Source organism: Halichoerus grypus, chromosome 11 (genome assembly GCF_964656455.1).
Source record: "Halichoerus grypus chromosome 11, mHalGry1.hap1.1, whole genome shotgun sequence".
NCBI lineage: Eukaryota > Metazoa > Chordata > Mammalia > Carnivora > Phocidae > Halichoerus > Halichoerus grypus.
In genome coordinates this window covers 401,937-414,433 of record NC_135722.1, presented here as the reverse complement: position 1 = coordinate 414,433, position 12,497 = coordinate 401,937, and the positions used below count along the sequence as shown (strand labels likewise).

The 12,497-nt window shown below is 56.2% G+C and overlaps 1 protein-coding gene across 6 annotated transcripts in view; it reads right to left on the bottom strand.

Moving 5' to 3' along the window:
• Window positions 1–12,497, bottom strand: part of PHRF1 (PHD and ring finger domains 1) — a 28,956-nt gene that overhangs the window by 10,120 nt on the left and 6,339 nt on the right. For all 6 annotated transcript variants that reach the window (XM_036083668.2, XM_036083667.2, XM_036083666.2 and 3 more), the window contains exons 5-10: window positions 9,794–10,017; window positions 7,420–7,503; window positions 5,971–6,089; window positions 2,415–2,512; window positions 2,034–2,209; window positions 1,207–1,336 (exon numbers count right to left, since the gene is read on the bottom strand). In XM_036083668.2, the coding sequence (XP_035939561.1) occupies window positions 1,207–1,336; window positions 2,034–2,209; window positions 2,415–2,512; window positions 5,971–6,089; window positions 7,420–7,503; window positions 9,794–10,017 (831 nt within the window). The remainder of the gene's footprint in view (window positions 1–1,206; window positions 1,337–2,033; window positions 2,210–2,414; window positions 2,513–5,970; window positions 6,090–7,419; window positions 7,504–9,793; window positions 10,018–12,497) is intronic.

The window sequence follows — 12,497 nt, the reverse complement described above, 5'->3', positions numbered from 1 at the left end:
CCATCCCCAGGGCTGGGAAGGACGCGCAGCACTCGGCTCTCATGCTGCTGATGCGGCTACAGAGAGCCACGGGTAACCTTAACTGCATCTTGACCCAGGGAGCCCACGGTCTGGTCTTCTCCTTCCTCAGAGAAACCAAACACGTGCCTATGACACACTGGTACAAGGGTACAAGGACATTCGGAACATTCGCAGCATCTCTGTCTGCAACAGCCCTAAACCCAACACAAGCCAAGGGACCCCCCTGCAGGAAACCGCGTCAACAAACTGCGGTATGTCCGTGTAACATCCATATTCCTCAACAATAAACGGAAATTAATCAACCGCTGACACACACAACCACCCGGACTCCGAAATCACCATGCTGAGTGACACACCAACACACATGCAGGATCTCGTGAACGTCTTGTTATGTGAAGTCTGAAAACGGGCAAAACTAACATCTAGTGCGAAGAAGCCAGGGCTGCCTGGTGGGGGCTGGGGGCATCAGCTGGGAAGGGCAGGGCTAGGTGGGGCAGGAGTCCTCGCTATCAAACCTGGATCAATAAAGTTGACGCTACAAGACCTCAGATTGTGACCCACTGAATAAGCCACAGTGCCTTAAACAGATGACCGGGGGGGAGCTCTCCACTGGAGCCCACGCCCACTGAAGAACGGAGCTCGAGCCTGACGCTGGAAGCCATCCCCATGCTCAGCGCCGGAGGATGACGCGAGGGAGGAACCAGACACACGTTGCCCCAAGGCTTCTCCCCGGGAGGGACCTACTGGCACCAGGCAAGGACCGGACTTACTAGGACCAAATCACCAGAACCAACGCGGCAAAGGACAAGAAAGGCAATCATTTCAACAGCTCCCACAGAGAAAAGCCCAGAACCAGGTCTTCCTGGTGTACTGCAGCATTTAGGGGCAGAAAGGCAGTTCTGCCAGCCAGTCCCGCACAGTGCTTCCTAACCAAGGTCAGGGCGGCCACGTTGCCCAGATGCGCATGCAGGTCTGCAGTGGGTGTTCAGAAGGACAGAGCGGACCAGACCCTCCTGGCCTGGAGGGGCTTCTGTGCGGGATGTCTGTGACCTGAAAAAGCCAGCTTGCAGAACCTGACGTGGCTCTGGGGGTGAAGCTCCGGGGGGGGGGGGCGAGCACGTGGCCTACTGCTTCTCAGGGACACACGCATGCGGCCACCAGCTGAGCCACCACACCTGGGCTTACCTGCTCTCCTCCTGCGCTTGGCGGGGGCTCGGGGCGCCACGGGGCGCTGGTACACAGCAGGGCTCAGGCCAGCAGCAACAGCCTCAATGGTCTCGTCCAGCAGAGAAGACATGAGGTACCGTGGGACATGCTACATGGCAAGGAGGGTGCCGTCAGCGGGGCAACCGCCTTCGGGCTTCTCACGCATCTCCCTGTGCCCTACAGAGGACTCTGGGCAGGACCCCAGTGGGGGTGGCACCACCTGGGAGCCCTGGAGGAGCCCCATGCCAGCCCCCACCAAGGGAACCACAGAAGCTGGATGCCCTCGTCCTGCCAGTACCAGGCCTAGCCGGTGTCCCCTTCTTGCTTCTGACAGACAAATGGCTGAGGACTTCCTGCAGGCACCACAGGGCCTGGGAGGGCCTCCCAAGAAGCAAGTTCAGGGTGAGAATGAAGGATGAGGGTGAGGCAGGCAGTGAGGAGTGAACGGCACAGCCAGGGCCGATGCAGTGAACTGTGCTCGTGCACAGCAGGGTCACCCAGCAAAGGGGGGGGCGGCACAGGCTGGGGACCAGGGAGAAAGGACACGGGGCACGAGGTGGACACAGGAGGAAGTGAGGAAGGACTGCAGGCATCTGTGATGGGGCCAGCCCCCACAAGGACCTCTGACCCCCTGCCCATCAGCTTGCCGCTTTCCCTGGGTGAGCTGCCAGACTGCAAAGAGCCACCACTGCCCCTCCCAGGGCTGCCCGCGGCCGGTGTTGCCACAGGGTGGGCAGCACCCAGAGGGGCTCAAGTGGGAGCGGCTCTGCAGCAGGACTGGCAGCCACAACGGCGCGCGCACCCACCTGGATCCTCCTGGCGGTGGAGATCCGATTCCGGTTCACGGTTGCTCGGACTCTCTCGCTCTGCCGTGTCCTGGCAATGGCGCGGGTCCTCCCCGAGTGGGGCCGAAGCCGGCTGGTGGTGGGCACCACGTCAGCCAAGAGCAGGGAGACTTCCTCCTCGCTCACAGGCCCTGCATCTGGGAAGAAAGAAAATCCTGGACTGACGTGTACCCACCACGCCCTCAGCCTTGCAGGGGGCATCTCCCGGGGCCTGGGCTGCCCTGAATCCACGGACCCCATGGACCGCCATACAGCTGCGCTGACAGAAAGCCCTACAAGTTCTCCCAGAAGACAAGAAGCCCCCCTGAGCGCTCCTGGCCTGGGAGGGAGGTGGTGCCTTACCAGCGGCAGGAGCAGCTCCAGGCGCCGCACATTCTGGACAGAACCACTCATCCACCGGCACCTCCCCGAGAGGAGGATCCAGACATTCCATGTGGTATCTGCAGGAGCAGGAGGGAGGCAGACAAGGGCTCCAGCAACCGAGTGAGCCACCGACTGTCGTCTGAACGTGTCCCAAGACTGCAGCGCACCCTGCTCTAGACAACTGTGTCCCCCCAGTCCGTATGTTGAAGCCCTAATACCCAAAGTGACTGCATTTGGAGATGGGGTCTCTGGGGCGGGGGGGGGGGGGGTGAGGTTAACCGAGATCATGAGGGTGGGGCCCTGACCCACGGACAGGGGTCCTTAGGAGAGGGAGGGACCCAGTGCTCCCTCTCCCCAGCAGAAAAAAGGCCACGAGCACACAGGAAGGCACTGCTGACAGCCTCAGCCTTGAACGTCTCACCAGACCTGACCCTGCAGACATGGCGCAGGCTGGCCTGCTCAAGAGGTCCACGTGCATCAGGCGGGAGACACTAGGCTCCTCATGTTCCTGCAGTCCTCCCCCCGGGCATGCCGGGTAGCTCTGTCCTCCAAAGGGGGCCCAACGGTCCCTGAACCCTCCACGGGAGGCATACTGTGTGGAGGGACTGACTCAGGTGGCCACGTGACCCAGGTTGGCTCCATCCTATGGGGGACATGCGGCTGACTGTGGCATGGGTCTTGCATCTGCCGGCACCTGGAGGCTCATCTCTGGTTGGTTGAGACTTCAGATTGTCCTTCCCCACCCCACTGTCACTTGGCAGCCCCAAGAGTTTCAAATGTTGGCACCTCACACTTCATAATCCAGTCTGAGGAGCTAATAGAGAAAGGTTTTATTTGCTGAGAGTAGATGTAAATGTGGTCTAAACATGGCCTTCCAGTTGCTTCGATGCAGTCTTCAAGGAAAGCAGTTTGGGAAGAGTCACTTCACTGCTGGCATGGGCTGCCCGAGCCAGCCTTCACCAAGCTTCATGCCAAGACCCCAGAGAGCCCCGAGCCAGACAAAAATCCATGTGGACACCCCGCTAAATCCCTGAAGTCCTGAGCCCAGATTCAGTGCAGCTTAACGATCACGTACTGCTCACAGCGCTGAAATGTGAGCATCTGGTGAGCCAGGACAGGTGGAAACCCTGGCCCCATGAACCCCTCACTGGAACGCAACCCAGCCAGCCCAGGCCAGCACCAAGTCCTGGGGAGCGCCCCAGCACCCCAGTAGGTCCCAACCTCCAAAGGTCCTTCCCTGCATGGTCTCAGGAATAGAAGCAAAGATTCTGTAGCTTCTCACAAAGGACTGCAAGGATCCAACATGGTTCACTTGATGATGTCCTCAGGCCAAGCTCCAGGGCCTCGACCAGAGGCCGCTGCTGTGTGTGACAGGTGCGGGGCCCGGCCAGCCCGGTCCAGCGCAGTCACTCCATGGGGAAGACTGGTTGTGGACTCACACGGAGGGAGGGTCACACAGTGGCCGCCAGGATGGGGGCACAGCTCCTGAGCTGAGGACACCGCTCTGCCTGGCAGCTGCAGCCACACAGAACTGACCTCCTGTCCGCATGGAAGCTGCAGCGACAGGACGCAGTGACGTCCTCCATGGCTTCCCCAGTGACTCAATTCTACCTTCACATTAAACAGCAAGTTTCAGGAAATCAGATAATCTGTACCTTACTTCCTGTAACAGCCAAAGGATCTGTTACACACATTCGTGTATCTACAGCCTTGTGATTCCATTTCCAAAAGAGTAATGGAGAAATTTCAGACTTGATCGTTAAGATGAAAGACAGTGATAGGAAGATTCAGCAGATGCCAGATATTAAGTGTAAGGGTGCATGGTGGTTTACAACCACTATATTTATCGGTCTTAATGTTTTAGACTCATCGGGACTTTTACATCCCTTAGTTGCTTTGTTATATGCTAAACAATTCAAGCACATAAAATCCCTAAAAGTCAGTGTTTAGTTACAAGGATTAAGAACAGACCCTGGCGTAAAGAATTGAGCACCATGGGCCCAGTTCAAAAGCTGCAGGAAAAGAACAATGAGGCCTTGTAAGCGAACATTCCAACAGCCTCTCCTGGGCTCACCAGCCACCGTGGGGACCACCAGAAGGCACCCAAGTCTGGCATCCGGCTGGGGAGCCCCGGGCTGCAGAGGTGAGGCCAGTGACAAGGACCACAGTCTTCCCACCTCCACGGCCTCTCCCGCAGCACCCGGCCGTCCCAGGCCCAGAGTGGCCGTAACACGGAGGAAGGACTGGTTTTGTATGTGAACTGAGCTGTGAGTGCTGAGCCGCCCACTCGGCCCCAGGGCCCCACGAGACCGTATTTCTTCAGCTTCCTGCTTGCACTCAGTCAAGTCAGTAAACTATACACAGGGATGGCAAGAGCAGGGACTGGCCTCAAGGGTTTGCAGGACACCCAAGGCACCCCTCTCCTGTCCTCCAGACTCATAGCAACCAACGAGCAGGGGGCAGTCAGACATGGAAACTCCCGGGGCCCCCAGCTGGAGCAGCCTGTTAGTGGAGCATTCAGACGGCACACAGGCAGGCAGCCATTTGTGAGAAGGGAGACTAGACAGTGTGTGAGTCGAGAGGGTGGCGCCAGAGAGGGAGGGCCCTGGGAGGTGCCCTAGGAAGATAAATGCACAGCATGTGGCATTTGTCCGGGGAGCAAGCATGTGACCAACCAAGTTCCACGCAGGAGGCCCTGGGTAGGGAGGCCCTGGGCAGGGGTCAAAGCCTGGGCCAGTCTGCAACAGGAACAAACTCGAATGCTCCCAGGGCCAGCTCTGGGCCACCAGGGCTCGAGACTTCTTGCCTCCTGCTGTCAGCCCAACCCTCAAAAGGGCTACTTGTTGCCCAAGAGAAAGTTCCAGACCTGCCAGCCTCATGGGATTCTCTCATTACCACCCGTGCCCTGAGAGGCTGCCACAGCTCTCTCACCACAAGCTTACAGCAGAAAAATTCTGTGAGACATCCAGCGGCAGCCCCCTCGGGGGTCCCCGAGAAGAGGAGCCAGGATGGAAGGAGGCTGGGGAAGGGCTCCCAGGAGCCAGGACCTGCTGGACACAGGGATCACCTCACCTCCTAGAAGGCGGGCTCCTGCACGTGTCCTTTATCTGGGCCCCTGGACCTGCTGGCTGGCCCCACAGCCCCCACTTCTCGTGTTTCCCTCGGCTTTTCTCCGTCTCCATGCATTATGTGCATTTCTGTAAGTGGCCTCAGAATATTTGGGGGGGAACAGGTAGAGAGTATAAAAGGCGGGGAATAAAAGAGCACGGGAGGCCTGCTGGCCCCCAACCAGCGGCCTGGGGTTCAGGTGTTCTGAACAGGGTGCGTGGCCTCAGTGACCACAGCAGCGAACAGCTGTGGGTGGGAAGCACAGAACAGCAACCCTGCGGACTTCCCTCTAACAGGTTCATTTAAAACCCCAGTGTCAGAGGCTGGGCTCAGCAGTTCCGAGGGACTTCCCACTCGTCAGCGACTCGGGACAGCAGAAGCGGCTCATCTGCTTCCGGAGCTGCCTCGAGAAGGGCCCCAGGCTCACCCAGCATCACAGCCATCACAGAGGAGCAGACGATCCTCCCGGTCACTCCTGCCGCACACCTCACAAAAGGTTGGGTCTTCCTCCTCATGCTCTCCGGCTCTGGCGTTCTCCACTGGAATCTGAAAGCAGGAAAGCCCTACTGGTCACACGGCAGGAGCCCGAACCGCAGAGCCAACAACCGTGCCGGCGCGGAGCACACTGAGCGGCTCCCGCCGCGGGAAGGCCCCAGAGCAGAGGGAGCCGGCGGGACAAGCCCGGACCCTGGCGCTGGGAACGTGAGGAGGGGAGCAGGACAAAAGCAGCAGGCCTTTCTTGAGAACTGTCATTCCACTCAGCAAAGACAGGGAGCCCCGGAGGCCACGTGCACCGGGACAGTCACAGCCGCGCCGGGGGCGGGCCCTCCACGCAGGCGCAGGGACGTGCTCCTCTACGCTGCCATTACCCCAGCCTGGTGTGCAAGCTCTGTGGACACACTCCCCTCAAACGGTTGCCACCTCCGTCCCCCGCCCGTCTCCCCACGCCGTGGGGCACAGCCTTGCTCCTCTCCTCCGTCTGTGTCAGCACCCGCTCAGCCTTTTCTCCAGAGCCAGGTGGGAGACTCAGGGTCCTCCCCAGCCTCCTGCACCGTGGGTCACTCTCTGATCTTCTCCAGCTGAGCTCGCCTGTGTGCCACCTGGACCTCTCTACACACGTCCACACACCGCCCTGGCGGATACTCCAGGTAAATGAAGGCTGCCTACATGACATGGGGACCGCTTCCAGGGACGGAGAGCAGAGCTTCTGGGACAGGGGAGAGGGGCCTGAACTGGCAAAACCACAGCTGCTGCCTGCAGCACAAACCTGAGCCTACAGGGGGCCTAAGTCCCCGTGCACCTACGGCTCTGTGACCTTTGTAAAGAAACCAGCAGGTCTACAGCTACAAGACCCATGTCTAAGGTGTGTCTGCGAGTCTCTGGGATGCTCCTCCTCAACAACAGAAGACTCGTACAGGCCCTTCGAGCCTCTACAAAGCAGACAAGCAAAAGCAAGCACCTAAGAGCAGAGGAGAACTTCTTAGCCCTCCTTGTGCGTGACCCCTGCCCAGCACCATCGGGGGTGTGGTGTCCCCCTTGGCTGTTGTGGCGGAGGAGAGAAGCTGTGAGATGTAGAAAAGGCACGTGGGAGTGGGGAGGAGGAAGTCTGAGAAACTGCCACCATCCGCCCCACTCTCCTCTCCCACCTGCCCTCCCACCCAGAACTCGTGGACCAGGCAGCACCTCTATCGACCGGCTTCACCCCTTCATGCTGCAGATGACATTTTAGTGGATTTCTAAAAAGCATTTAACCAGTATTTACTCACTTCAGGAAAACAAATCAATTCCTCAAAGCTCATTCTCCCATTAGACAGGGACCAACGTAATAAGGCATTGGCGGGGAAGAGGGGTTCTCGACCACAGCATCTACACTTACCTTCTTCAGGATTTTACCACCAAACCGGGCTCGGATACAAATACATTTAAATATAGTTCGATCAACTGGACAGGAATTGGCATTCTGTAAGAAACAGAAATTGTATCAGGATCCCATAGGATCGTTTTCACCATTAATACCATACTCAAAATAAAGAATTCCTTCAGAAGTAAAAAATTCATCGTATGCTATCATCGACTCTTTACTGAACACACCCTCCAATTTGAGAGGTACAGGGGCTCCCATCCTCCCCGGTCTTTGGTCTGACCTTCCGGCACCTGTGGTGCTGTCTCATGGTGGAACCACACTCCCAACTGCTCCCGCGTGGAGTTAAGAGTCCTTCTCTGTCCTGACAGGCGCCCTGCATTTTCTTCAGAAGGCTCGAGAGAGCTGCTTGCTAGCTTCCCATCTTCAGTCCAGGTGGCGCTGTGTGTGCACTGCGAGCTGGACCCTCTTTTTCTCCGTCTCTCACACTCACATTTCTTTACAAAGAGCGCCACTCTCCCTCGTGCGAGGCCTGCCCTTTAGGTCCCCACCACGCTCCTGGGGCCTGGTCTCCATTCCTGGAGCAATTCTGGTGTAGTCACAATAGTTTTACACATCTTAATATCCAATAGGTGACTTCTCCCTTTCTCAAAAGGACCGGCAATTCTTGGTATTTTCTTTTCCTCCTCTATGAATTTCCCAACACCTCTAGGGCTCTGTATGCTCCAGTCAGGATGGGGAGGAATTGGTATCACCATGGCCATCTCTCTGAGCACGTCCCCTCCAGAAAGTGCTCTTTCTTCATTCAGTCTCAACTGTTTTAGAAAAGCTCTTTGAAGGTCTCACATGTCTTTTTATGACTTACTTCTGAGTATAACTTTTCATCTTTGTTAATCCTGTGCCCGGCAATCTTGCTGAGCTTCGCATTCCGATAGTTCATTTGTAAGACGTCTATGTTGACAAACTTATCATTTGCAAAGAATACCTTTCCCTACGTGACACTTCTACCTTTATTTTCTCCTTCCACTAATCCAGTATGATACTGGCTAGAAGACAAGCAACCAGCACCTTGTCATGTTCCTCAACTTACAAGGCTTTGCTTGCCCCCAAAATCTACACCTTTATCTAACCTGTGCCACGGATCCAGTGCCATGGAGCAGGGGCAAGTAGTGGCAGGGCAGGGAAGCCCTCAAAGGACAGCACAGCGAGGCAGACGTGCAGTCGCGAGGGCGGCATGAACGCGGCTGAGGTCCAAACAAACTCCCGAGCTCTCTGGGAAAACGGGGAGCAGGGCTGGGGCTATGGGGCTACGGGGCTACTGTTAACCTCGCCGGGGGAGGTGGTGGCATGGAGGTCTGCTACCTCCACACAGTGTCCATGCTGGTGAAGCTCCAGGCTGGGCAGAGGAGAGCAGACTTAAGGTCCCTGAAGACGGTGACAGCGGGGGGCGGGGGGGGGGGGGCGCGGGGCGGTGGCACACATCATTCCTCTGGTCCTCTTCTACGTCTTTGAAATTTTTCATGGTAAGAAGTTTAAAAAGTAGGAAGGGGGTTACTGCTTCTCAAGTTCACCATGAGAGGTGCCTGGGTGGCTCAGTCAGTGAGGCGTCTGCCTTCAGCTCAGGTCATGATCCCGGGGTCCTGGGATCGAGCCCGGCATCGGGCTCCCTGCTCACGGGGAGCCTGCTTCTCCCTCTTCTCCCCACTCGTGCTCTCTCTCTCTCTCTCAAATAAATAAAATCTTTAGAAAAATTAAAGTTCATCATGAAATATACTGTGTATTTCTTTTTTTTTTTTAAAGATTTTATTTATTTGACAGAGACACAAGCAGGGGGAGTGGGAGAGGGAGAAGCAGGCACCCCACAGAGCAGAAAGCCAATGCAGGGCTCGATCCCAGGACCCTGGGATCATGACCTGAGCCGAAGGCAGACGCTTAACGACTGAGCCACCCAGGCGCCCCAATACTGTGTATTTCTGATAAATTCTCTTCATCTGCTTTAAGGCTGGCTCCCTTTACTGCTGGTCATCGCGACTCAGTGCCGAGCTGAATCTCATGCTCTGCATCTGAGATGGACCACAGCACACTGGGCTGCCTCTGCCAGCCACAGACTGCAGACAGGTCCCCAAGGGACACTGACCCAGAAATAACCCTCCTTATCCCATGGTCCATGAGCACATCACCCCACAGTGAGCCTTACTGGCCACCCCAAGAGCCAAGAGCACACCAACCAAAGCAAAGACCAAGCCAGGACCCAATTTTATGGCCCCAATTTCTACTGTAGAACAGACAGCACTACCCAGTAAGAGGCTGGCAACCGACAGGGTCACCTGTAAACGGAGAGAGGTCATCCCGAAGGAAAGAAGAACCCAAGAAAAGCTGCCTCCCTCACCTTGGACCATTCGACGATACAATCCAGGCAGAAATAATGGGCACAGTTCTCTGGTGTCCCCACAGCCTGGTCTCTGAAAGTGTTGAGACAAATTGGGCAGCTCTCGGATTCATCATCAGAATTCAATGCGCCACTGGCTTCCAACGTCCCCTGAGCGCCCACCACGGCCACGAACGCCTCTGTGCCCTCTTCTCTGCCTCCTCCTCCTTCAGAATCTTCGGAACCTTGGAGAAGAAGAAATGTCTGTGAGTTGGAGCACCGGAAGCAAGCAGGCTACAGCTGCACTCAGGAAGGCATCTCCAAATCCCACACTTGGAGGAGACAGACGCCTTCCCTGCACCCTGACTGTTGTGCCCATTCCCGGGCACCTCACCTGCAGCAGCTTCCAAGCTAAGAGGATGGGACACCGGCTGAGCGGCCATCCCAGCTCCGCAAGCCCCTACCTTGGTGCAGAATCAGAACCTTCACCATCAGGGCAGCTCCCCCATCTGACAACTGCCCCGCTCAGCACAGTGGCCTCCAGAGGGTGGCACACCCCCCAAAACCCTCCTCAAAACATGGTGTTAACAAACCATCTGCCTCCAAGTGAGACTTTCCTTATAGGTCTGTTTTTCTTTCTTTGGGGATGTAGGGACCATAGATTCCAAACTAGGTAACTTCGCTATAACAGTTCTGATCAATTTCTGAGAGGTTCTGGGGCTGCGGCCTGAGCAGCAGAAAAGGAGACGCTTTCAGTTCAACGTAGCAGTCGACGTATACATTCAGTCTTCTCTCCCTCCCAAACGCCACTAGAGGATCAAGTTCCCTTGCACCAGAATCGTGGCAGGCAGGGTCCTCACACAGCCCCAGGACCCACCCCACCCAACCCCTTCCAGGGTGGACAGAACTAGTGCCTCAGCTCCGAACCTGCTGCCCTGCTGCGGCTGCTGCTGCACGGCCAGGGAAGTACGCCCTGTGGGCTCAACCTAATCAGGGGCATCCTTTAAAAGCTGTTTTCCCCAGCTGGTTGCAGAGAAAGAAGTCAGAGCAATGTGCGCCTGCAGGCGTGGAAACAAGTGAGCAGCTGATGTGAACTGCTGATCAAGGGGGCAGCCTCTAGGAGCCGAGGACAGTCCCCGGCCGACAGCCAGCCAGAAGTCAGGACTTCAGCCCTACTCCCTCAAGGCTCTGGATTCTGCCAACAAGCAGTGCCCTCGGAGACCCTCAGATGTGCACCGCGGCCCCATGACCCCTGATGTCAGTGAGATCTGAGCAAAGGACCAGCAACCCACATCTGGACTGCTGACCCTGGAAACACTGAGATTATGAGCACACTGTTCTGAGCTGCTGTGTCTGTGACAGTTCGTTACACAGCAAGAAGAAAAACCTAATGAAATTGGTATGCAAAAATTTTGGAAAAGGACAGGTGAGAAGCTGCATGAGAATGGGCTTTTCTCAGCTTTCCCGCTTTCCTAAGGCCCAAGTGAGCAGAAGTAGGTTGAGGCCAGGTGATCAGATTCTTCCTACGGAATTCCGAAAGGCAAAAGAATTGGCCACCTGAGGGCCACGAGACCCTTGCGCAGCACCTGGGCACACAGAGCGATGCCTCTGAAGCCTGAGGGACAGTGACCAGCAATGATGGGAGAGGTAAAGACTTGCGCAGGTGCACGAAGCCCTGAGCCATCTACCTCTGCTCACCCCTTCTCAGGGGCTGCTGGCCACGGTCCCGACTCAGTAAGGGATCACAGTGAAGAAGGTGCAGATGAGCGCGCCAGCCTGGCCTGGCAGCGGGCCTGAAAACCCCAGTGCAGAAGAGTGCAGGGTCCCCAAGAGGAGCACGGCTCATGCTGCAGCCGAGATGGGGGTGCCTTGGGGCTGCACTGAGCAGGCCACTGTGACTCCCTGCAGAGCAGTGTGTGCTTGGCCTGGGGAGCTGGGCGTTGAGGCCACAGAGCAGAGCCCTAAGTTCTCGGTTTTTGTGGTAAGACTTAAGCAGATAATGTATTTTTTAAAAGATATATTTTTTAAAGATTTTATTTATCGTCAGAAAAAGAGCACAAGCAGGGGGAGTGGGAGAGGGAGAAGCAGGCTCCCCGCTGAGCAGGGAGTCCGATGTGGGGCTCGATCCCAGGACCCTGAGATCATGACCTGAGCCGAAGGAGACGCTTAACCGAGCCACCTAGGTGTCCCAATAATAGGTATTTTTATTTTTTTTTATTTTTTTAAAGATTTTATTTATTTATTTGAGAGAGAGAGAATGAGAGACAGAGAGCATGAGAGGGAGGAGGGTCAGAGGGAGAAGCAGACTCCCTACCAAGCAGGGAGCCCGATGCGGGACTCGATCCTGGGACTCCAGGATCATGACCTGAGCCGAAGGCAGTCGCTTAACCAACTGAGCCACCCAGGCGCCCAATAATAGGTATTTTTAAAGATTTATTTATTTGAGAGACAGAGAGAGAGACCTCATGCACGTGTGTGCAAGCAGAAGGAGGGACAGAGGGAGGGAGAGGAAAAAGAGAGAGAGAGAGAGAAAAAATCTCAAGCAGACTCCCCGCTAAGTGTGAAGCCTGACATGGGGCTCAATCTCAGGACCCTGAGATCATGACCTGAGCCAAAATCAAGAGTTGGACACTCAACTGACTTGAGCCACCCAGGTGCCCCTTAAGGAGATAATACTTGAAGTTGGAAACTCAACAAACCACAATCAATTTTCAAGGATAAATAC